This window comes from Cynocephalus volans, chromosome X (assembly GCF_027409185.1).
Source record: "Cynocephalus volans isolate mCynVol1 chromosome X, mCynVol1.pri, whole genome shotgun sequence".
Classification (NCBI taxonomy): Eukaryota; Metazoa; Chordata; class Mammalia; order Dermoptera; family Cynocephalidae; genus Cynocephalus; species Cynocephalus volans.
The window spans coordinates 180,535,240-180,559,339 of record NC_084478.1 but is presented as its reverse complement, the minus strand read 5'-3'; the positions used below and the strand labels follow the sequence as shown (position 1 = coordinate 180,559,339).

The window sequence follows — 24,100 nt, the reverse complement described above, 5'->3', positions numbered from 1 at the left end:
AGTCCGGGCAGTGCCCCCGAAGCTCAGAGCCCACCTGGCACAGGATCAGCAGCTTTCTCCCCAGTGCCCGCCGGCCTCCCACTGAAGACACAGTCTGTGCAGTGAGCTGGTTTTCTTCTCTGTGTGAACGTTCACTCCCAAGAGGGGACAGGGACAGGAGGAGGAGCAGGGGGTGTGGTGCCATCCCCATCTCCCCCCAGCTCTTCTGTGGAACCCTGGCCCTGGACACCAGCCTTTTATACCCCATCCTGTGCTCCCCAGCTTCAGACAGGTCACAGTGGAGTCCCCAAAATGTTACTCCCATAACTCCATCTATCTATGACCTCCTAGAGCATTCTCCTCCTGAGTCCCCGCCCAGGCAGACTTGTCCCATGACTCCTTCCCTTTTCTAGGCCCCACCTCCCTCTCCCCCATTGCAGAGATTTAATTTTCAGGTGGAACATTTGGGACTTGGGGAGAGGACCTACCCAGGAGCATAACCTGATTATATGTTGGGCAGCCTCAGACCCAGATCCCAGCGGTCTCCCCCCGCCCCCCTCGCGCTGTTTCCCGGAGCTGGAGGAGGAGGGACCAAGAGCCCACAGCTGGGGAGGGCCCTGTCATTACAGGGTTTGGGCCCACCCCACCACTGAAGCCCTGCTCTGTAAACGTGCCCCAGATCCTGGGGCTGCAATTGCCCCCTCTGCTATGATACCTGATACCCCACCTGATGACTGGACCCACAGAGAAGAAGTTGGGGCCTTGGGGAACTGGTTTCCTAACTCCTTTTCCTTGTCTCTTGAGTTCCCACTCGTGTCCGTTTACATTTTGGGATCTTCACCTAATACACAGGGTCTTGCGTAAAAGCTTAGACCATCTGAAAATAGGAATATGAAGAATAAAGTCTACATCTAGGATCATCTAGGGACAGACAGCACATGGGTGAAAGTCTGGCAGTTGTATATTCAACCACTCCACCTCCCTGCTCTGTTTATATTTTTTGCCCGAACTCAGTCACCTGGAAAAACAACGGCACTCACATACAACTATGAGGAGACCTGCTTTTTCCCAAAAGTTTATCTTTTCACTTAGTCACCTTTGCAAGAAACAAAGCCACACCTTCACTGCCTTCCCTCATCCCTTTGTGTCCTTTCCCACAGTCCCTTCATATACCTTATATTCCTATTTCTTAAAATGTTGCTGGGAAGCCTGGCCCTGACAGGTTGATTGTCCCAGCAAAGCACTGTGCATTCATCTACCTAAGGATGACGTTTGGTTCAGAAGAGAAACGAACTTTAATAGTTCCACCTTGAATTCTCCTAACGTGTCTGACAATATGCACAAAAGAGGATATTTGGAGGAACCCTGTGCAAGAAAATTTCACCCTGATTATTTTACTTCTGTAATCACTAGGTCCTTTCTTTGAACTACCCTCCCATTCCTGGGAAAAACAAGAAGTGTCAAACTAAACTGTTTCTCTTTCCTTTCTTCTTTCTCCACACCCCTTGCTCTGTGGGGAAGGAAAAAAACAAGTCCTCAGACGGAATCCCAAACCTTGGTGTATCTGCTCTCTACAACTTTATAAGCCCAGATCCTCCACAGCCTGACAGTTCCTGGACAAAGAATTAAAAATCCCACATGGATTTGACCTATGTATAATCTCACCCCAATCCAGTACACAAGCACATACACAGAGACACGTACGCTTGATGGTGTTTATTTCTCCTTCACACCAATCCGATTTTATCCAAGTGTCTTGCTGTCTGCATTTTTCATCACCGGATCTGCTTTTCTTTCAATCCTGAGCATGAGAACACTGTATCTGAAGTCACATTTTAGAAATTCTGCTTTTTTAGGTAAAGTTTGATGCTCCGAGATATTCAACTCAAAAACTTGGAATACTCTAAAACACACAAACACACATAAAAACTCATTTTCTCTGAAAAATGTTAAAAATTGCTTTAATTATGCAAGGTCCTGCCCAGGAAAAACTAGCCCTTCCCCGTTTGTGACCTCTTCAATTTCCCCTTACCATGTGTTAGCAATTGCTCTCCGTCACATCTGCCCCACTGCCAGTGTTCTCTGTATGAGTAGAATAAGCTAAGGAGATAAACAAGAAAATTAAAAGACACTGATTACCAAAATGGAATATTGATGAGAGAAAGGAATGAGAGACTACAAATATTCATAGCCTTTTGTGGAAAGGGTGAAAGGAGGAACATTTGATGAGCCAAAATTTAAGGGGGTGGAGAAATGACTGAGGGTGGGGTTGGCTGTCATGGAATTAAGTTCAGAGAAGTAAAGGATTGAACTTTGCTTCTGTCCAAACGACTCCGGACACTGACTACAGTGCAGTGGGCTTAAGCTTCCCCAGCTCTAACTTGTTTTGCAGTGCAGTTTCTCCAATGTTCCTGTTTCATCTTGATGCCCTGGGTGACCTGGTTTGTGTCATTCCCTGTCTTTCAATTTCTACACTTGTGAAATGAGTGTCCAGGTACCCCAAAACATGCATTTCAGCCCCTACTTCCCGAGCTGCTCACCTGCCCTCTCGGTTCCCTGTCCAGGCACCTGCATCCTCATGTGGTACCGCAGGGGATTGAGCCATAGGTCTTCACAGATGATCTGTTAGGGGAACCAGGACAGGACCGCTCAGGGTTCAGACACCATTCCCAAGAAGGCTGGGAACCCTCCCTGGTCATTTCTGAATTTTCGCAGTGAGGCCCTACCTCAGCGATCCTGTTAGATCCTGCAAAGTTGTGGTCAGAAAACCAGTTGAAGAAGAAGTTAACACTGCTGTTGTGGTGCCTGCGGCTATAAGCCTCATGTTCATAATCCTGATACCACTGAACTGGAGTGGAATGAGATGCCCTATATCCTGCAGGGAAGAAAAGTATACAGGAAGGGGTTGGAGCATGCTGACGATGATAAACCCAACACCTTCACTACCCATCCTGGGATCCACCTCCTACCGGTGACATTAATGAGATATTCCTTAATAATCACTTTATTCCGGAAGTACGGGTTGTCCCGAAAGAACATCATGATCTTGCAGCAGTGAATGGGATGCCTGATTTCCTCCACCTGTCATGACAAAGTGGAGAAGGCTAAAATTTCTTTTCAGGTCACCTACCCTTTTCTGTTTGCCTGAAAGAATTGCTTCTCTTATCCTTCCCCGCTCAACCTTCCAGCCTCAGTCTCACTAGTTCTGACCTCCAAGTCGATCACGTAGCTAAGCAAGTCTTCATCTTCATCGCTGATCATGGCCAACATCTCGGGGTGGTTCACAATCTGCCTCAGGTCAAGGAGCCTTTCCATGCTACGGAAGTAGGCGCTAGAAGCAACTGAGCATGTATAAACAGCTAGGAGAGTGTGTTGCGCAGGGGTCTCCCACACCTCACACATTGTGTCTCCCACACCTTATGCACTGTGCCCTCCCTGCCTTTCATGAGACACACTCAAGGCAATGCGTGCCTTGCGTGGCCTTAAATGGGAGACTGTCCACGTTGACACAGGGAGGGGCTCCTTTCTGAGGGATGCTGAGCTCTATGTGTCCCTGATGTACTAGGGGCAAAAGTGAATCTGCTTGTATCTAAGTATGCACTTTATCAGCTCTGACTGACTAGGGTGGGAATTCATACACTTTCCTACAGCATTATTGTCAGGAAAGCCTGTCCTTCAAACACCTTTTCTACATGAGAACTCCTTTGTGCTATTCACGACACTGATCCAGAATGACTTCTAATTCTCCGCCCCAGTTAGTGTCTCTGTGCCATAAGTATTTGTATTTGCACGAGTGTGGCTGCAGCTCCGTCTTCCCTCAGTCTGTACCTTCCCCCACACCCCCCAAGCAGATGTTTTCCAGTACAGGAACGGAACACTGGTCCTTGGTGCTATCAGTACCATTCTCTAAACAACTGAGCAACCGGCCAGAAAAGCCTGTATATTCTCATGCTGAGCTGTCCCATGGATCGATTGCTATTACCCTTGCCCATGCTCCTACCGGTCAGTACAAAGCGAGATTCGAAAGGATACGGCTTTGGCCCAGAAGCCAGGGATGCCCTGGATGATGGACCTTCGGTGACCGAGAAGAGTCCTACGTCTCTGCACCAGGTTCTGCCTCAAACAAGCAAAGGCCGTCCTGGCTTGGTTGTTCACGGGCTCCATCTCTAACTGAAGGGCCTCCAGTGACTACAGAGGGGATAAGGACAACATGGGGCTCCACAGAGTCTGTGTCGGGGTCTTCTATTCAAGCTTCTCCTCAGGCTCTACAAGTTGCATCAGAGTTTCCTCCCCCACGTCTTCTTCCTGAACTTTTTCCTCAAATTCCTCCTCCTCCTCTTCCCTGTCAGGCTCCTACACCACCCTCTCACCGTCCATCACGTGCTGCGCCCACTCCCCCTTCCACTGCTCCTGCTCCTCCTTCTCCTTGTCCTGCTCCACTGCCTCCACCTCCTGAATAACATCCACCAACACAAGCACCACATCATCCTGCTCCTCGACTTCTCTCTCCTCTTCTCCCTCTTCGGATCACCCCTTCTCTTCCTGCTCCTCCTGCCACTCAACGACCTCCGCCACCGCCATTCCATCCACAAGGACAGCACCACGTCTTCCAGCTCTTTATCCTCCTGGTCCTCGACTTTTCCTTCCTCACACGCCTCTTCCGATTTCTCCTCTTCCCTCCTCCACCGCGACCTCCACCACCTCCACTGCCTCAAACAAAACTAGCGCCACCTCCCGCCCGGTCGCCGCCGCCTCCCTCTCTGCCAAGGCCTCGCTTTCCTGCACAGCTTCAACCCCGGTCCAGGAGGCCTCCTCGGACGTCCCACCCAACTCTGCCTGGGTCGCACACCCGACGCCATTACTGGCCTCTGGCCGCTGCTCCCCAAGAGGCCTACCGGCCCCTCCCTCCCGAGGGCCCTTTCCCACACCTACCTTCATCCAGGGTTCGGCAGAAGACCCTTCCTCCCGGGAGCCCGCCTCACTCGCCATGCTGCCCTGGTCCTCAGCAGGCTCAGCTGCGCCGGGTACGCAAGGCCGAAAGCCTTGAGCTGCACACCCCCAGCAGCAGCTAGAGAAGCCGAGCCGCAGGCAGCTTCCGGCTCTGGGAACTTCCGGGAGCCTCGCGGTCGGGCTCGGCATCGGGCGCATGCGCATGGCTTGGCGCGCTCTGCCGTCGTCATGGGGCCAAGGCGCCCAGCCACGCCCAGACCGCTACTGTTGCTCCACGGCCAATGGATGAAGAGGTAGTGGCTGTCACCTATGACGCCCCGCCTCCCGGACGCAGACATCTGAGGCACAACTGCCCTGCCTGCGAGCCCAGGCCCGTGTCTCCAGGAAGCCCTCCAACTTGCCAGGTGCAGTGCGCACACACAGCCGGTTTGCCCTTTGCAAAGTCCAATGAGTGTTCCACTCCAAGGTCCATGCCTGCGTCTTGTGTGGCACCGAATTCAGACAACATAAAGTACTTAAGGACACGAAGCGGGCGCAGTGGACAGTACTGGGTGTTTCAGTTTCAGCGCACAGTCCGAGTGAGGTTCTCAGAGGGCCGGGCCCATGTGTTGCTCTATATGTTGCTGCACTGGATTTCATCGGGTCTAGAGGCAAAGAGCACTACTGCATCGTCTCCCTCAGGATTAGGAAAATTAGGGGTCTCAGACATAGTGCACGATTGTCTCTGCAAGTATCAGACCCTCTCCTCCTCAGTGCGTCCTCATCCGCCAGCATTCGGCTCAGATGGCAGCCTGAGGGTGGGGTGCAGGTGTAGGTCCTGCAGAGCGACAGCTGAGGGGCAGGTGTAGGTGCCGCAGAGTGACAGCTGGGGTGCAGGTGTAGGAAGTGGGCAGCTGGCAGACAGGAGGTTTGCCCCTACTTTAGCTGGTTCCCGAGTGTCCCCCTTCTGACTGCATCCTTCACCCTCTCTGCGAGCCAGACGGAGCCTGTCAGCAGGTGGAAAGCCAAGCGTGCAGGGTGTCAGCAGTCCAGGGGATCTGCCATCACCGGACAGGGGCTACCTGAGCAGAGCTTGAGCCAAGACGCCAGGTGGAGCGGATTGAATCATGCCCCCCCAAAACTCATTGCAGCTTAAATTGTGTCCCCCAGGTTTTATGTATTAGAAACTTGGCCCCCACTGTGAATGTTAAGAGGGTGGGAAATCCTATTACGGTAATTGAAAGGAGGAGCCTTGAAGAGGTGATTGGATTGTAGGACCGTGCAGTAGTGAATGGATTAATAATGGTGGTCAGGCGTGTGGTTCTGAGGGCTTTAAAAGAAGAGAGAAAGAGTCTGTCTGTCTGTCTCTCTCTCTCTTGCTTCTCACCATGTGACCTGCTTGGACCCACCGGCTGCCTGCCACTTTCCGCCATGAGTAGAAGCAGCCTGAGGCCCGCGCCAGATGCAGCTGTACCAGAATCCTGAGCCAAATAAACCTCTGTTCTTTATAAATTACCCAGTCTCAGGTATTTCTGTTATAGCAACACAAACATGGGCTAATACACCAGGGTCTGTGACTAAATTTTGCCACAGATTGGCTGAGTTCTTGGGTAATTTGCCAAGAAATGGAGATTTTTATAATAGTGTGCTTATGTACAAATGTATATATATCACTATGTGTCTCTCACTGGATAATTCTCTCATTATATGAATATCTTACTATATAAATATCTCAGCACATATATCTCACTGTATGTATCGCTCACCATATGAATATCTCACTATAACTATGTCACTATATATTTCTCTCACTATATATATCTCTCACTATATATCCCTCACTATATAAATTACTCACTATATAAATATCTCACCTTATATCTGTCACTGTATATCTCTCATTATACACACAATCAAACTCTGCTCTCTTGTTCTTTTCCATCTATCACAGTATTATCGATGTCACTGGCTGCTTCTGAGTTTATGTGGGTTGACACACATGGAGTTTAGGACAAGGTCAGGCAGATGTGCTCAGTGTCAGCTCTCTGCAAGTCATCAGCTGGGGGACACGGGGGTGAATTCTGAGATGTGTGATGGTTCTTGCCCACCTCCGGGCACCATGGGTACATTGCTGAGGGTCAGATTGGACAATGGGTAGATTGTGGTGACAAGATCCACGCAGGGGAATGTGGGTGCCCAGACACCTCAATCCCAACACCCGGCATGGTCCTGTGACTGCCATCCCTGGCTGCACTTCAGGCGCTCTGGGGATGCTTCTTTTTCATTCTGGCAAGTTGATTTGAAATTCTTATGTGGTCATCATAGGGTTCAGGGCTACCTGAGATCCATGTGCAGGCCCCTTCTCAGTCTGGCTTCCACTCTCGTCTACTGAAAGGAAATAGGCAATGTAGACAGGGTTGTGATTCCCGGTTGGAAAGCAAGTTACAGGAGTTTTGAGAAATGGTTTCAGCTCCAGAGCTGTGTGGCCCCGAGCCCCACCCCAAGACCCCAGGGGGCGGGTTCTGTTGATGGGAACTGCAGGGACAGGGAGGCCAGTATTGCAGGGGTTAGTGTTAGGATTACGCTTCGAGGTTTAGGGCTGGATATCATGGTTGTGGTTAGGGTTGGTTCTCAGGTAACCTCAAACACTTCCTTACCTTGAAAGCGCCCAGGCAAGCGCTTCCTCTACTCAGTCGCATTTTTCTAGGATCCCAATTTGCTCCAGCATTTTGTTTAAGATTCCCCATATTACCTTGTGATGTATCCAATGCAGTCAGTCTCCAGCATGTTGTTTAAATCCTGTAACCCTGAACCAGCAAGTGGATGTTTCGGCAACCTTTGATTTCCTTCCTCAGCATTCTGAGCACATCAGGACAGCCACGACACTTCTGCAGGGATGACTTTTAGCACTTTTCTTAGAGGACTTAAATGCTGTTTTTGCGACTCTGGGTTTCACCACAACTTCATTGCTTGTGATGCACTTGCCAACTCCAGGTCTGCCTGATTTTTTTCTGTGAACTCGCCACCTCTCTGTCTCTCTCTCAACAGCAGAATCTGATCAGAAATTGGCTCCCACGTTGAATGCTCTATGTCAGTCACAGCCCTAAGGGGCACAGGTCTTCAAGTCTGGGCCTGTGGCCTGCCCACCTAGCTCCCTTGAGTTGTGCCTAGACAGGGCCTTGAGTCACGTGGGGCTCCCAGTCCGGGCAGTGCCCCCGAAGCTCAGAGCCCACCTGGCACAGGATCAGCAGCTTTCTCCCCAGTGCCCGCCGGCCTCCCACTGAAGACACAGTCTGTGCAGTGAGCTGGTTTTCTTCTCTGTGTGAACGTTCACTCCCAAGAGGGGACAGGGACAGGAGGAGGAGCAGGGGGTGTGGTGCCATCCCCATCTCCCCCCAGCTCTTCTGTGGAACCCTGGCCCTGGACACCAGCCTTTTATACCCCATCCTGTGCTCCCCAGCTTCAGACAGGTCACAGTGGAGTCCCCAAAATGTTACTCCCATAACTCCATCTATCTATGACCTCCTAGAGCATTCTCCTCCTGAGTCCCCGCCCAGGCAGACTTGTCCCATGACTCCTTCCCTTTTCTAGGCCCCACCTCCCTCTCCCCCATTGCAGAGATTTAATTTTCAGGTGGAACATTTGGGACTTGGGGAGAGGACCTACCCAGGAGCATAACCTGATTATATGTTGGGCAGCCTCAGACCCAGATCCCAGCGGTCTCCCCCCGCCCCCCTCGCGCTGTTTCCCGGAGCTGGAGGAGGAGGGACCAAGAGCCCACAGCTGGGGAGGGCCCTGTCATTACAGGGTTTGGGCCCACCCCACCACTGAAGCCCTGCTCTGTAAACGTGCCCCAGATCCTGGGGCTGCAATTGCCCCCTCTGCTATGATACCTGATACCCCACCTGATGACTGGACCCACAGAGAAGAAGTTGGGGCCTTGGGGAACTGGTTTCCTAACTCCTTTTCCTTGTCTCTTGAGTTCCCACTCGTGTCCGTTTACATTTTGGGATCTTCACCTAATACACAGGGTCTTGCGTAAAAGCTTAGACCATCTGAAAATAGGAATATGAAGAATAAAGTCTACATCTAGGATCATCTAGGGACAGACAGCACATGGGTGAAAGTCTGGCAGTTGTATATTCAACCACTCCACCTCCCTGCTCTGTTTATATTTTTTGCCCAAACTCAGTCACCTGGAAAAACAACGGCACTCACATACAACTATGAGGAGACCTGCTTTTTCCCAAAAGTTTATCTTTTCACTTAGTCACCTTTGCAAGAAACAAAGCCACACCTTCACTGCCTTCTCTCATCCCTTTGTGTCCTTTCCCACAGTCCCTTCTTATACCTTATATTCCCATTTCTTAAAATGTTGCTGGGAAGCCTGGCCCTGACAGGTTGATTGTCCCAGCAAAGCACTGTGCATTCATCTACCTAAGGATGACGTTTGGTTCAGAAGAGAAACGAACTTTAATAGTTCCACCTTGAATTCTCCTAACGTGTCTGACAATATGCACAAAAGAGGATATTTGGAGGAACCCTGTGCAAGAAAATTTCACCCTGATTATTTTACTTCTGTAATCACTAGGTCCTTTCTTTGAACTACCCTCCCATTCCTGGGAAAAACAAGAAGTGTCAAACTAAACTGTTTCTCTTTCCTTTCTTCTTTCTCCACAACCCCTGCTCTGTGGGGAAGGAAAAAAACAAGTCCTCAGACGGAATCCCAAACCTTGGTGTATCTGCTCTCTACAACTTTATAAGCCCAGATCCTCCACAGCCTGACAGTTCCTGGACAAAGAATTAAAAATCCCACATGGATTTGACCTATGTATAATCTCACCCCAATCCAGTACACAAGCACATACACAGAGACACGTACGCTTGATGGTGTTTATTTCTCCTTCACACCAATCCGATTTTATCCAAGTGTCTTGCTGTCTGCATTTTTCATCACCGGATCTGCTTTTCTTTCAATCCTGAGCATGAGAACACTGTATCTGAAGTCACTTTTTAGAAGTTCTGCTTTTTTAGGTAAAGTTTGATGCTCCGAGATATTCAACTCAAAAACTTGGAATACTCTAAAACACACAAACACACATGAAAACTCATTTTCTCTGAAAAATGTTAAAAATTGCTTTAATTATGCAAGGTCCTGCCCAGGAAAAACTAGCCCTTCCCCGTTTGTGACCTCTTCAATTTCCCCTTACCATGTGTTAGCAATTGCTCTCCGTCACATCTGCCCCACTGCCAGTGTTCTCTGTATGAGTAGAATAAGCTAAGGAGATAAACAAGAAAATTAAAAGACACTGATTACCAAAATGGAATATTGATGAGAGAAAGGAATGAGAGACTACAAATATTCATAGCCTTTTGTGGAAAGGGTGAAAGGAGGAACATTTGATGAGCCAAAATTTAAGGGGGTGGAGAAATGACTGAGGGTGGGGTTGGCTGTCATGGAATTAAGTTCAGAGAAGTAAAGGATTGAACTTTGCTTCTGTCCAAACGACTCCGGACACTGACTACAGTGCAGTGGGCTTAAGCTTCCCCAGCTCTAACTTGTTTTGCAGTGCAGTTTCTCCAATGTTCCTGTTTCATCTTGATGCCCTGGGTGACCTGGTTTGTGTCATTCCCTGTCTTTCAATTTCTACACTTGTGAAATGAGTGTCCAGGTACCCCAAAACATGCATTTCAGCCCCTACTTCCCGAGCTGCTCACCTGCCCTCTCGGTTCCCTGTCCAGGCACCTGCATCCTCATGTGGTACCGCAGGGGATTGAGCCATAGGTCTTCACAGATGATCTGTTAGGGGAACCAGGACAGGACCGCTCAGGGTTCAGACACCATTCCCAAGAAGGCTGGGAACCCTCCCTGGTCATTTCTGAATTTTCGCAGTGAGGCCCTACCTCAGCGATCCTGTTAGATCCTGCAAAGTTGTGGTCAGAAAACCAGTTGAAGAAGAAGTTAACACTGCTGTTGTGGTGCCTGCGGCTATAAGCCTCATGTTCATAATCCTGATACCACTGAACTGGAGTGGAATGAGATGCCCTATATCCTGCAGGGAAGAAAAGTATACAGGAAGGGGTTGGAGCATGCTGACGATGATAAACCCAACACCTTCACTACCCATCCTGGGATCCACCTCCTACCGGTGACATTAATGAGATATTCCTTAATAATCACTTTATTCCGGAAGTACGGGTTGTCCCGAAAGAACATCATGATCTTGCAGCAGTGAATGGGATGCCTGATTTCCTCCACCTGTCATGACAAAGTGGAGAAGGCTAAAATTTCTTTTCAGGTCACCTACCCTTTTCTGTTTGCCTGAAAGAATTGCTTCTCTTATCCTTCCCCGCTCAACCTTCCAGCCTCAGTCTCACTAGTTCTGACCTCCAAGTCGATCACGTAGCTAAGCAAGTCTTCATCTTCATCGCTGATCATGGCCAACATCTCGGGGTGGTTCACAATCTGCCTCAGGTCAAGGAGCCTTTCCATGCTACGGAAGTAGGCGCTAGAAGCAACTGAGCATGTATAAACAGCTAGGAGAGTGTGTTGCGCAGGGGTCTCCCACACCTCACACATTGTGTCTCCCACACCTTATGCACTGTGCCCTCCCTGCCTTTCATGAGACACACTCAAGGCAATGCGTGCCTTGCGTGGCCTTAAATGGGAGACTGTCCACGTTGACACAGGGAGGGGCTCCTTTCTGAGGGATGCTGAGCTCTATGTGTCCCTGATGTACTAGGGGCAAAAGTGAATCTGCTTGTATCTAAGTATGCACTTTATCAGCTCTGACTGACTAGGGTGGGAATTCATACACTTTCCTACAGCATTATTGTCAGGAAAGCCTGTCCTTCAAACACCTTTTCTACATGAGAACTCCTTTGTGCTATTCACGACACTGATCCAGAATGACTTCTAATTCTCCGCCCCAGTTAGTGTCTCTGTGCCATAAGTATTTGTATTTGCACGAGTGTGGCTGCAGCTCCGTCTTCCCTCAGTCTGTACCTTCCCCCACACCCCCCAAGCAGATGTTTTCCAGTACAGGAACGGAACACTGGTCCTTGGTGCTATCAGTACCATTCTCTAAACAACTGAGCAACCGGCCAGAAAAGCCTGTATATTCTCATGCTGAGCTGTCCCATGGATCGATTGCTATTACCCTTGCCCATGCTCCTACCGGTCAGTACAAAGCGAGATTCGAAAGGATACGGCTTTGGCCCAGAAGCCAGGGATGCCCTGGATGATGGACCTTCGGTGACCGAGAAGAGTCCTACGTCTCTGCACCAGGTTCTGCCTCAAACAAGCAAAGGCCGTCCTGGCTTGGTTGTTCACGGGCTCCATCTCTAACTGAAGGGCCTCCAGTGACTACAGAGGGGATAAGGACAACATGGGGCTCCACAGAGTCTGTGTCGGGGTCTTCTATTCAAGCTTCTCCTCAGGCTCTACAAGTTGCATCAGAGTTTCCTCCCCCACGTCTTCTTCCTGAACTTTTTCCTCAAATTCCTCCTCCTCCTCTTCCCTGTCAGGCTCCTACACCACCCTCTCACCGTCCATCACGTGCTGCGCCCACTCCCCCTTCCACTGCTCCTGCTCCTCCTTCTCCTCGTCCTGCTCCACTGCCTCCACCTCCTGAATAACATCCACCAACACAAGCACCACATCATCCTGCTCCTCGACTTCTCTCTCCTCTTCTCCCTCTTCGGATCACCCCTTCTCTTCCTGCTCCTCCTGCCACTCAACGACCTCCGCCACCGCCATTCCATCCACAAGGACAGCACCACGTCTTCCAGCTCTTTATCCTCCTGGTCCTCGACTTTTCCTTCCTCACACGCCTCTTCCGATTTCTCCTCTTCCCTCCTCCACAGCGACCTCCACCACCTCCACTGCCTCAAACAAAACTAGCGCCACCTCCCGCCCGGTCGCCGCCGCCTCCCTCTCTGCCAAGGCCTCGCTTTCCTGCACAGCTTCAACCCCGGTCCAGGAGGCCTCCTCGGACGTCCCACCCAACTCTGCCTGGGTCGCACACCCGACGCCATTACTGGCCTCTGGCCGCTGCTCCCCAAGAGGCCTACCGGCCCCTCCCTCCCGAGGGCCCTTTCCCACACCTACCTTCATCCAGGGTTCGGCAGAAGACCCTTCCTCCCGGGAGCCCGCCTCACTCGCCATGCTGCCCTGGTCCTCAGCAGGCTCAGCTGCGCCGGGTACGCAAGGACGAAAGCCTTGAGCTGCACACCCCAGGCAGCAGCTAGAGAAGCCGAGCCGCAGGCAGCTTCCGGCTCTGGGAACTTCCGGGAGCCTCGCGGTCGGGCTCGGCATCGGGCGCATGCGCATGGCTTGGCGCGCTCTGCCGTCGTCATGGGGCCAAGGCGCCCAGCCACGCCCAGACCGCTACTGTTGCTCCACGGCCAATGGATGAAGAGGTAGTGGCTGTCACCCATGACGGCCCCGCCTCCCGGACGCAGACATCTGAGGCACAACTGCCCTGCCTGCGAGCTCAGGCCCGTGTCTCCAGGAAGCCCTCCAACTTGCCAGGTGCAGTGCGCACACACAGCCGGTTTGCCCTTTGCAAAGTCCAATGAGTGTTCCACTCCAAGGTCCATGCCTGCGTCTTGTGTGGCACCGAATTCAGACAACATAAAGTACTTAAGGACACGAAGCGGGCGCAGTGGACAGTACTGGGTGTTTCAGTTTCAGCGCACAGTCCGAGTGAGGTTCTCAGAGGGCCGGGCCCATGTGTTGCTCTATATGTTGCTGCACTGGATTTCATCGGGTCTAGAGGCAAAGAGCACTACTGCATCGTCTCCCTCAGGATTAGGAAAATTAGGGGTCTCAGACATAGTGCACGATTGTCTCTGCAAGTATCAGACCCTCTCCTCCTCAGTGCGTCCTCATCCGCCAGCATTCGGCTCAGATGGCAGCCTGAGGGTGGGGTGCAGGTGTAGGTCCTGCAGAGCGACAGCTGAGGGGCAGGTGTAGGTGCCGCAGAGTGACAGCTGGGGTGCAGGTGTAGGAAGTGGGCAGCTGGCAGACAGGAGGTTTGCCCCTACTTTAGCTGGTTCCCGAGTGTCCCCCTTCTGACTGCATCCTTCACCCTCTCTGCGAGCCAGACGGAGCCTGTCAGCAGGTGGAAAGCCAAGCGTGCAGGGTGTCAGCAGTCCAGGGGATCTGCCATCACCGGACAGGGGCTACCTGAGCAGAGCTTGAGCCAAGACGCCAGGTGGAGCGGATTGAATCATGCCCCCCCAAAACTCATTGCAGCTTAAATTGTGTCCCCCAGGTTTTATGTATTAGAAACTTGGCCCCCACTGTGAATGTTAAGAGGGTGGGAAATCCTATTACGGTAATTGAAAGGAGGAGCCTTGAAGAGGTGATTGGATTGTAGGACCGTGCAGTAGTGAATGGATTAATAATGGTGGTCAGGCGTGTGGTTCTGAGGGCTTTAAAAGAAGAGAGAAAGAGTCTGTCTGTCTGTCTCTCTCTCTCTTGCTTCTCACCATGTGACCTGCTTGGACCCACCGGCTGCCTGCCACTTTCCGCCATGAGTAGAAGCAGCCTGAGGCCCGCGCCAGATGCAGCTGTACCAGAATCCTGAGCCAAATAAACCTCTGTTCTTTATAAATTACCCAGTCTCAGGTATTTCTGTTATAGCAACACAAACATGGGCTAATACACCAGGGTCTGTGACTAAATTTTGCCACAGATTGGCTGAGTTCTTGGGTAATTTGCCAAGAAATGGAGATTTTTATAATAGTGTGCTTATGTACAAATGTATATATATCACTATGTGTCTCTCACTGGATAATTCTCTCATTATATGAATATCTTACTATATAAATATCTCAGCACATATATCTCACTGTATGTATCGCTCACCATATGAATATCTCACTATAACTATGTCACTATATATTTCTCTCACTATATATATCTCTCACTATATATCCCTCACTATATAAATTACTCACTATATAAATATCTCACCTTATATCTGTCACTGTATATCTCTCATTATACACACAATCAAACTCTGCTCTCTTGTTCTTTTCCATCTATCACAGTATTATCGATGTCACTGGCTGCTTCTGAGTTTATGTGGGTTGACACACATGGAGTTTAGGACAAGGTCAGGCAGATGTGCTCAGTGTCAGCTCTCTGCAAGTCATCAGCTGGGGGACACTGGGGTGAATTCTGAGATGTGTGATGGTTCTTGCCCACTTCCGGGCACCATGGGTACATTGCTGAGGGTCAGATTGGACAATGGGTAGATTGTGGTGACAAGATCCACGCAGGGGAATGTGGGTGCCCAGACACCTCAATCCCAACACCCGGCATGGTCCTGTGACTGCCATCCCTGGCTGCACTTCAGGCGCTCTGGGGATGCTTCTTTTTCATTCTGGCAAGTTGATTTGAAATTCTTATGTGGTCATCATAGGGTTCAGGGCTACCTGAGATCCATGTGCAGGCCCCTTCTCAGTCTGGCTTCCACTCTCGTCTACTGAAAGGAAATAGGCAATGTAGACAGGGTTGTGATTCCCGGTTGGAAAGCAAGTTACAGGAGTTTTGAGAAATGGTTTCAGCTCCAGAGCTGTGTGGCCCCGAGCCCCACCCCAAGACCCCAGGGGGCGGGTTCTGTTGATGGGAACTGCAGGGACAGGGAGGCCAGTATTGCAGGGGTTAGTGTTAGGATTACGCTTCGAGGTTTAGGGCTGGATATCATGGTTGTGGTTAGGGTTGGTTCTCAGGTAACCTCAAACACTTCCTTACCTTGAAAGCGCCCAGGCAAGCGCTTCCTCTACTCAGTCGCATTTTTCTAGGATCCCAATTTGCTCCAGCATTTTGTTTAAGATTCCCCATATTACCTTGTGATGTATCCAATGCAGTCAGTCTCCAGCATGTTGTTTAAATCCTGTAACCCTGAACCAGCAAGTGGATGTTTCGGCAACCTTTGATTTCCTTCCTCAGCATTCTGAGCACATCAGGACAGCCACGACACTTCTGCAGGGATGACTTTTAGCACTTTTCTTAGAGGACTTAAATGCTGTTTTTGCGACTCTGGGTTTCACCACAACTTCATTGCTTGTGATGCACTTGCCAACTCCAGGTCTGCCTGATTTTTTTCTGTGAACTCGCCACCTCTCTGTCTCTCTCTCAACAGCAGAATCTGATCAGAAATTGGCTCCCACGTTGAATGCTCTATGTCAGTCACAGCCCTAAGGGGCACAGGTCTTCAAGTCTGGGCCTGTGGCCTGCCCACCTAGCTCCCTTGAGTTGTGCCTAGACAGGGCCTTGAGTCACGTGGGGCTCCCAGTCCGGGCAGTGCCCCCGAAGCTCAGAGCCCACCTGGCACAGGATCAGCAGCTTTCTCCCCAGTGCCCGCCGGCCTCCCACTGAAGACACAGTCTGTGCAGTGAGCTGGTTTTCTTCTCTGTGTGAACGTTCACTCCCAAGAGGGGACAGGGACAGGAGGAGGAGCAGGGGGTGTGGTGCCATCCCCATCTCCCCCCAGCTCTTCTGTGGAACCCTGGCCCTGGACACCAGCCTTTTATACCCCATCCTGTGCTCCCCAGCTTCAGACAGGTCACAGTGGAGTCCCCAAAATGTTACTCCCATAACTCCATCTATCTATGACCTCCTAGAGCATTCTCCTCCTGAGTCCCCGCCCAGGCAGACTTGTCCCATGACTCCTTCCCTTTTCTAGGCCCCACCTCCCTCTCCCCCATTGCAGAGATTTAATTTTCAGGTGGAACATTTGGGACTTGGGGAGAGGACCTACCCAGGAGCATAACCTGATTATATGTTGGGCAGCCTCAGACCCAGATCCCAGCGGTCTCCCCCCGCCCCCCTCGCGCTGTTTCCCGGAGCTGGAGGAGGAGGGACCAAGAGCCCACAGCTGGGGAGGGCCCTGTCATTACAGGGTTTGGGCCCACCCCACCACTGAAGCCCTGCTCTGTAAACGTGCCCCAGATCCTGGGGCTGCAATTGCCCCCTCTGCTATGATACCTGATACCCCACCTGATGACTGGACCCACAGAGAAGAAGTTGGGGCCTTGGGGAACTGGTTTCCTAACTCCTTTTCCTTGTCTCTTGAGTTCCCACTCGTGTCCGTTTACATTTTGGGATCTTCACCTAATACACAGGGTCTTGCGTAAAAGCTTAGACCATCTGAAAATAGGAATATGAAGAATAAAGTCTACATCTAGGATCATCTAGGGACAGACAGCACATGGGTGAAAGTCTGGCAGTTGTATATTCAACCACTCCACCTCCCTGCTCTGTTTATATTTTTTGCCCAAACTCAGTCACCTGGAAAAACAACGGCACTCACATACAACTATGAGGAGACCTGCTTTTTCCCAAAAGTTTATCTTTTCACTTAGTCACCTTTGCAAGAAACAAAGCCACACCTTCACTGCCTTCTCTCATCCCTTTGTGTCCTTTCCCACAGTCCCTTCATATACCTTATATTCCCATTTCTTAAAATGTTGCTGGGAAGCCTGGCCCTGACAGGTTGATTGTCCCAGCAAAGCACTGTGCATTCATCTACCTAAGGATGACGTTTGGTTCAGAAGAGAAACGAACTTTAATAGTTCCACCTTGAATTCTCCTAACGTGTCTGACAATATGCACAAAAGAGGATATTTGGAGGAACCCTGTGCAAGAAAATTTCACCCTGATTATTTTACTTCTGTAATCACTAGGTCCTTTCTTTGAACTACCCTCCCATTCCTGGGAAAAACAAGAAGTGTCAAACTAAACTGTTTCTCTTTCCTTTCTTCTTTCTCCACAACCCCTGCTCTGTGGGGAAGGAAAAAAACAAGTCCTCAGACGGAATCCCAAACCTTGGTGTATCTGCTCTCTACAACTTTATAAGCCCAGATCCTCCACAGCCTGACAGTTCCTGGACAAAGAATTAAAAATCCCACATGGATTTGACCTATGTATAATCTCACCCCAATCCAGTACACAAGCACATACACAGAGACACGTACGCTTGATGGTGTTTATTTCTCCTTCACACCAATCCGATTTTATCCAAGTGTCTTGCTGTCTGCATTTTTCATCACCGGATCTGCTTTTCTTTCAATCCTGAGCATGAGAACACTGTATCTGAAGTCACTTTTTAGAAGTTCTGCTTTTTTAGGTAAAGTTTGATGCTCCGAGATATTCAACTCAAAAACTTGGAATACTCTAAAACACACAAACACACATGAAAACTCATTTTCTCTGAAAAATGTTAAAAATTACTTTAATTATGCAAGGTCCTGCCCAGGAAAAACTAGCCCTTCCCCGTTTGTGACCTCTTCAATTTCCCCTTACCATGTGTTAGCAATTGCTCTCCGTCACATCTGCCCCACTGCCAGTGTTCTCTGTATGAGTAGAATAAGCTAAGGAGATAAACAAGAAAATTAAAAGACACTGATTACCAAAATGGAAAATTGATGAGAGAAAGGAATGAGAGACTGTACAAATATTCATAGCCTTTTGTGGAAAGGGTGAAAGGAGGAACATTTGATGAGCCAAAATTTAAGGGGGTGGAGAAATGACTGAGGGTGGGGTTGGCTGTCATGGAATTAAGTTCAGAGAAGTAAAGGATTGAACTTTGCTTCTGTCCAAACGACTCCGGACACTGACTACAGTGCAGTGGGCTTAAGCTTCCCCAGCTCTAACTTGTTTTGCAGTGCAGTTTCTCCAATGTTCCTGTTTCATCTTGATGCCCTGGGTGACCTGGTTTGTGTCATTCCCTGTCTTTCAATTTCTACACTTGTGAAATGAGTGTCCAGGTACCCCAAAACATGCATTTCAGCCCCTACTTCCCGAGCTGCTCACCTGCCCTCTCGGTTCCCTGTCCAGGCACCTGCATCCTCATGTGGTACCGCAGGGGATTGAGCCATAGGTCTTCACAGATGATCTGTTAGGGGAACCAGGACAGGACCGCTCAGGGTTCAGACACCATTCCCAAGAAGGCTGGGAACCCTCCCTGGTCATTTCTGAATTTTCGCAGTGAGGCCCTACCTCAGCAATCCTGTTAGATCCTGCAAAGTTGTGGTCAGAAAACCAGTTGAAGAAGAAGTTAACACTGCTGTTGTGGTGCCTGCGGCTATAAGCCTCATGTTCATAATCCTGATACCACTGAACTGGAGTGGAATGAGATGCCCTATATCCTGCAGGGAAGAAAAGTATACAGGAAGGGGTTGGAGCATGCTGACGATGATAAACCCAACACCTTCACTACCCATCCTGGGATCCACCTCCTACCGGTGACATTAATGAGATATTCCTTAATAATCACTTTATTCCGGAAGTACGGGTTGTCCCGAAAGAACATCATGATCTTGCAGCAGTGAATGGGATGCCTGATTTCCTCCACCTGTCATGACAAAGTGGAGAAGGCTAAAATTTCTTTTCAGGTCACCTACCCTTTTCTGTTTGCCTGAAAGAATTGCTTCTCTTATCCTTCCCCGCTCAACCTTCCAGCCTCAGTCTCACTAGTTCTGACCTCCAAGTCGATCACGTAGCTAAGCAAGTCTTCATCTTCATCGCTGATCATGGCCAACATCTCGGGGTGGTTCACAATCTGCCTCAGGTCAAGGAGCCTTTCCATGCTACGGAAGTAGGCGCTAGAAGCAACTGAGCATGTATAAACAGCTAGGAGAGTGTGTTGCGCAGGGGTCTCCCACACCTCACACATTGTGTCTCCCACACCTTATGCACTGTGCCCTCCCTGCCTTTCATGAGACACACTCAAGGCAATGCGTGCCTTGCGTGGCCTTAAATGGGAGACTGTCCACGTTGACACAGGGAGGGGCTCCTTTCTGAGGGATGCTGAGCTCTATGTGTCCCTGATGTACTAGGGGCAAAAGTGAATCTGCTTGTATCTAAGTATGCACTTTATCAGCTCTGACTGACTAGGGTGGGAATTCATACACTTTCCTACAGCATTATTGTCAGGAAAGCCTGTCCTTCAAACACCTTTTCTACATGAGAACTCCTTTGTGCTATTCACGACACTGATCCAGAATGACTTCTAATTCTCCGCCCCAGTTAGTGTCTCTGTGCCATAAGTATTTGTATTTGCACGAGTGTGGCTGCAGCTCCGTCTTCCCTCAGTCTGTACCTTCCCACACACCCCCCAAGCAGATGTTTTCCAGTACAGGAACGGAACACTGGTCCTTGGTGCTATCAGTACCATGCTCTAAACAACTGAGCAACCGGCCAGAAAAGCCTGTATATTCTCATGCTGAGCTGTCCCATGGATCGATTGCTATTACCCTTGCCCATGCTCCTACCGGTCACTACAAAGCGAGATTCGAAAGGATACGGCTTTGGCCCAGAAGCCAGGGATGCCCTGGATGATGGACCTTCGGTGACCGAGAAGAGTCCTACGTCTCTGCACCAGGTTCTGCCTCAAACAAGCAAAGGCCGTCCTGGCTTGGTTGTTCACGGGCTCCATCTCTAACTGAAGGGCCTCCAGTGACTACAGAGGGGATAAGGACAACATGGGGCTCCACAGAGTCTGTGTCGGGGTCTTCTATTCAAGCTTCTCCTCAGGCTCTACAAGTTGCATCAGAGTTTCCTCCCCCACGTCTTCTTCCTGAACTTTTTCCTCAAATTCCTCCTCCTCCTCTTCCCTGTCAGGCTCCTACACCACCCTCTCACCGTCCATCACGTGCTGCGCCCACTCCCCCTTCCACTGCTCCTGCTCCTCCTTCTCCTCGTCCTGCTCCACTGCCTCCACCTCCTGAATAACATCCACCAACACAAGCACCACATCATCCTGCTCCTCGACTTCTCTCTCCTCTTCTCCCTCTTCGGATCACCCCTTCTCTTCCTGCTCCTCCTGCCACTCAGCGACCTCCGCCACCGCCATTCCATCCACAAGGACAGCACCACGTCTTCCAGCTCTTTATCCTCCTGGTCCTCGACTTTTCCTTCCTCACACGCCTCTTCCGATTTCTCCTCTTCCCTCCTCCACAGCGACCTCCACCACCTCCACTGCCTCAAACAAAACTAGCTCCACCTCCCGCCCGGTCGCCGCCGCCTCCCTCTCTGCCAAGGCCTCGCTTTCCTGCACAGCTTCAACCCCGGTCCCGGAGGCCTCCTCGGGCGTCCCACCCAACTCTGCCTGGGTCGCACACCCCACGCCATTACTGGCCTCTGGCCGCTGCTCCCCAAGAGGCCTACCGGCCCCTCCCTCCCGAGGGCCCTTTCTCACACCTACCTTCATCCAGGGTTCGGCAGAAGACCCTTTCTCCCGGGAGCCCGCCTCACTTGCCATGCTGCCCTGGTCCTCAGCAGGCTCAGCTGCGCCGGGTACGCAAGGACGAAAGCCTTGAGCTGCACACCCCAGGCAGCAGCTAGAGAAGCCGAGCCGCAGGCAGCTTCCGGCTCTGGGAACTTCCGGGAGCCTCGCGGTCGGGCTCGGCATCGGGCGCATGCGCATGGCTTCGCGCGCTCTGCCGTCGTCATGGGGCCAAGGCGCCCAGCCACGCCCAGACCGCTACTGTGCCTCCACAGCCAATGGATGAAGAGGTAGTGGCTGTCACCCATGACGGCCACGCCTCCCGGACGCAGACATCTGGGTCCCAACTGCCCTGCCTGCGAGCCCAGGCCCGTGTCTCCAGGAAGCCCTCCAACTTGTCAGGTGCAGTGCGCACACACAGCTGGTTTGCCCTTTGCAAAGTCCTATGAGTGTTCCACTCCAAGGTCCATGCCTGCGTATTATGTGGCACCAAATTCAGACAACATAAAGTACGTAAGGACACGAAGCAGGCGCAGTGGACAGTACTGGGTATTTCAGTTCCAGCCCACAGACAGAGTGAGGTTCTCTGAGGGCCGGGCCCATGTGTTGCTCTATATGATGCTGCGTTGGATTTCACCGGGTCTAGAGGCAAAGAGCACTACTGCATCGTCTCCCTCAGGATTAGGAAAATTAGGGGTCTCAGGAATAGTGCACGATTGTCTCTGCAAGTATCAGACCCTCTCCTCCTCAGTGCCTGGCACAATGGAGGTGATTCAGCAGAATGTCCAGCCGCCTGCATGCACACATTGATGCAGTGCCTTCCCAGAGACTGAGAGAGCAAGCCGTGGCCACCTTTCTACCAATTGCAGATGGTCACCGGGTGGATGTCACTGGCCGTGTGTACTTTGGAAGAAAGGAAGTCCTTCGAAGGTTTTTAGGTTCCTCTCTTCGGTATGTATAGTGAGTCCGTAGATCAAGGGTTTCATCCAGATCTCCTACACCCTTCTGCCTCGTGATCTTTCTCTTTTCTCCCCTCCCTGTTGGGTAGACGGTAGCGAGCTTGGTTCCACACATGCTGTGTTGGGTGACTGATGTCACTGTCTTTTGTTCTAGTGTCGCGATGGAATTGTACACGGGCACCCCCTTGCTTCACAACTGTGTTTTCTGCCCTTCCTTCTTTATTCTGGTAACGTGGTATTGCACTTTCACTCGCACTAGTAGACTCCCGGGGTACCTCTTGCAAAAGAGGCAATGTGAAAGGGACCAGGGAAAAGAGGGCGTGAACTACGCAGTAAAAACTGCCTGGGGCAGTTTTTCACATCAAGATTAAGTCTCCCTTTCATTCTAGAAAAGCTGTTCCAGAAAGCATCTGGATTTGGACTTTTGGAGTCACAAAGCTGCAGATGCATTTAGAGCACCCTGTGACCTTGGTATCTGGGTAGCCCAGGGGTCTCTGATAGTTGTTGCTGTACCTTCTTAATCTCTCCTTGAGCATTCTCTCCAACCGATGAGGCACTGCTCCACATCTCATTCTAGAAGCAGAGAGGCTAGATACTTGCTTTTCCAGCCTCTCTTGCGGCTAGAGCAGGGTGCATGACTTGGCAGTGCCAGTCAGATATGTCTCCCGAGTCTCTGAGTTAGAAGTGAGTGCCCAACGGAATGGGTGGCAGAGAAGCTGTTCTGAAGGAGCAGTGGCAGCAGTAGTGGCAGCAGGCAGGTCTGTGCTGGGAGGTGCATTGAGTGTGCTTTGAGGGGTGGGTCCAGAGTCCAGTTTCAGGGTGTGGGCAGTATCCACTGCTTTCTTTGTCATCATCTTGGCCAAGTTTTGCAGCCTGATGTTGGCAGTTCTGTGTAGCTGCCAAATTGGTTCTCCAGAGATTCTCAAAGCTGCCACAATCCCTCTCAATCCTTTTTGGTTTACATTAGCCAGTCAGTTTCTGCAGCTTGCAAATCAGAACCCTGACTTATCTGATTATGCAGTGAAAGGGACCCCTCCAAGACAGGCCACTGCACATCACCAGCTGACGCCCAGAGCATGATGCTTTTGACTGGGATGAGCTGCGAGAGGAAGAGGGTGAGCGGACACCTTCTCACAGCGACTTGACATGCACTGGGCATGGAGAAATGCACATCAGAGACGTCGTGTATAAAGTCGATCTAGGGAACAAGGAGACGATGATTGAGCAAGGAAAGGAAGAAATGAGATAATTGGCTTGGGGCCATTTCTGTGGAAGCCTCGTTGCTGCAGGGGCCGTACCGTCACGGGAGGTTTGTTTTGTCATTGTTTTCACGATGACCGACGTTAGAGCATGTTGAGATGCTGAGGGGAATGATCCCGTGGAGGGAACACGATGATGATAGTGGGATGGAGGGACAACTGCAGGAGGACGTTCTCTCTTCAGGGAGAGCAGGAAGTGGGACATATAGCCAGGAGTCTGGGCTGGTCTGTGAGGACGAGGCTGTGACAGAGGGGAGTCTGGCTGGAAAGATGAAACTGTGACCATGAGACAGCTCCCATCTGACTTTAATTTACTGGCCATTTTATCAGCCAGTTTAGTTGTCACACTATCAAAAGCTTTAAGTCTACTCATCTCCCCCAGTACAGAGTAAGATATCACCATCATCGTCACCGTCTACGACTGTGCTGTGATGGTAGGATATATACACCCAGCTACTGTCCTGAGTGTCTCTGAATAAGTACCTTCTGCTTGAGGACAACTATATTCCTAACCAAAGCCTCAATCTTCAGAGTGTTAACATCAAGTTTTAGGGGAAGGTTAGTCCTGTAGGTGACATCCTCCCTGCCCAGTCCCACTGTCCCCTGCACCTTCTACTCTGTTCTCCACATAGAGCTGGATCCGGATGCCTTGCTTACCTTGCTGTGCATCAGATGCTTCAGAGACACAGGATCCAGGCTGGAAAAATAACATTCAGCCAAATACAAAGTCCTT

General features: G+C 50.7%; 3 protein-coding genes across 3 annotated transcripts; all 3 read right to left on the bottom strand.

The window, feature by feature from the left end:
• Nucleotides 1-2,520: 2,520 nt before the first annotated feature.
• LOC134368675 (testis-specific Y-encoded protein 3-like) lies at nucleotides 2,521-5,267 on the bottom strand (the record flags this gene model as incomplete). The annotated part of the gene is made up of 7 exons (XM_063085090.1): nucleotides 5,001-5,267; nucleotides 4,672-4,815; nucleotides 4,012-4,167; nucleotides 3,190-3,267; nucleotides 2,949-3,060; nucleotides 2,706-2,854; nucleotides 2,521-2,601 (listed from the first exon to the last, which is right to left on the bottom strand). Coding segments are annotated over exons 1-7 (987 nt in total), but the record flags the coding sequence as incomplete, so codon positions are not given.
• Nucleotides 5,268-10,627: 5,360 nt separating this feature from the next.
• Nucleotides 10,628-13,347, bottom strand: LOC134368674 (testis-specific Y-encoded protein 3-like; the record flags this gene model as incomplete). The annotated part of the gene is made up of 7 exons (XM_063085089.1): nucleotides 13,108-13,347; nucleotides 12,779-12,922; nucleotides 12,119-12,274; nucleotides 11,297-11,374; nucleotides 11,056-11,167; nucleotides 10,813-10,961; nucleotides 10,628-10,708 (listed from the first exon to the last, which is right to left on the bottom strand). Coding segments are annotated over exons 1-7 (960 nt in total), but the record flags the coding sequence as incomplete, so codon positions are not given.
• Nucleotides 13,348-18,737: 5,390 nt separating this feature from the next.
• LOC134368673 (testis-specific Y-encoded protein 3-like) lies at nucleotides 18,738-21,457 on the bottom strand (the record flags this gene model as incomplete). The annotated part of the gene is made up of 6 exons (XM_063085088.1): nucleotides 21,179-21,457; nucleotides 20,229-20,384; nucleotides 19,407-19,484; nucleotides 19,166-19,277; nucleotides 18,923-19,071; nucleotides 18,738-18,818 (listed from the first exon to the last, which is right to left on the bottom strand). Coding segments are annotated over exons 1-6 (855 nt in total), but the record flags the coding sequence as incomplete, so codon positions are not given.
• Nucleotides 21,458-24,100: the final 2,643 nt, after the last annotated feature.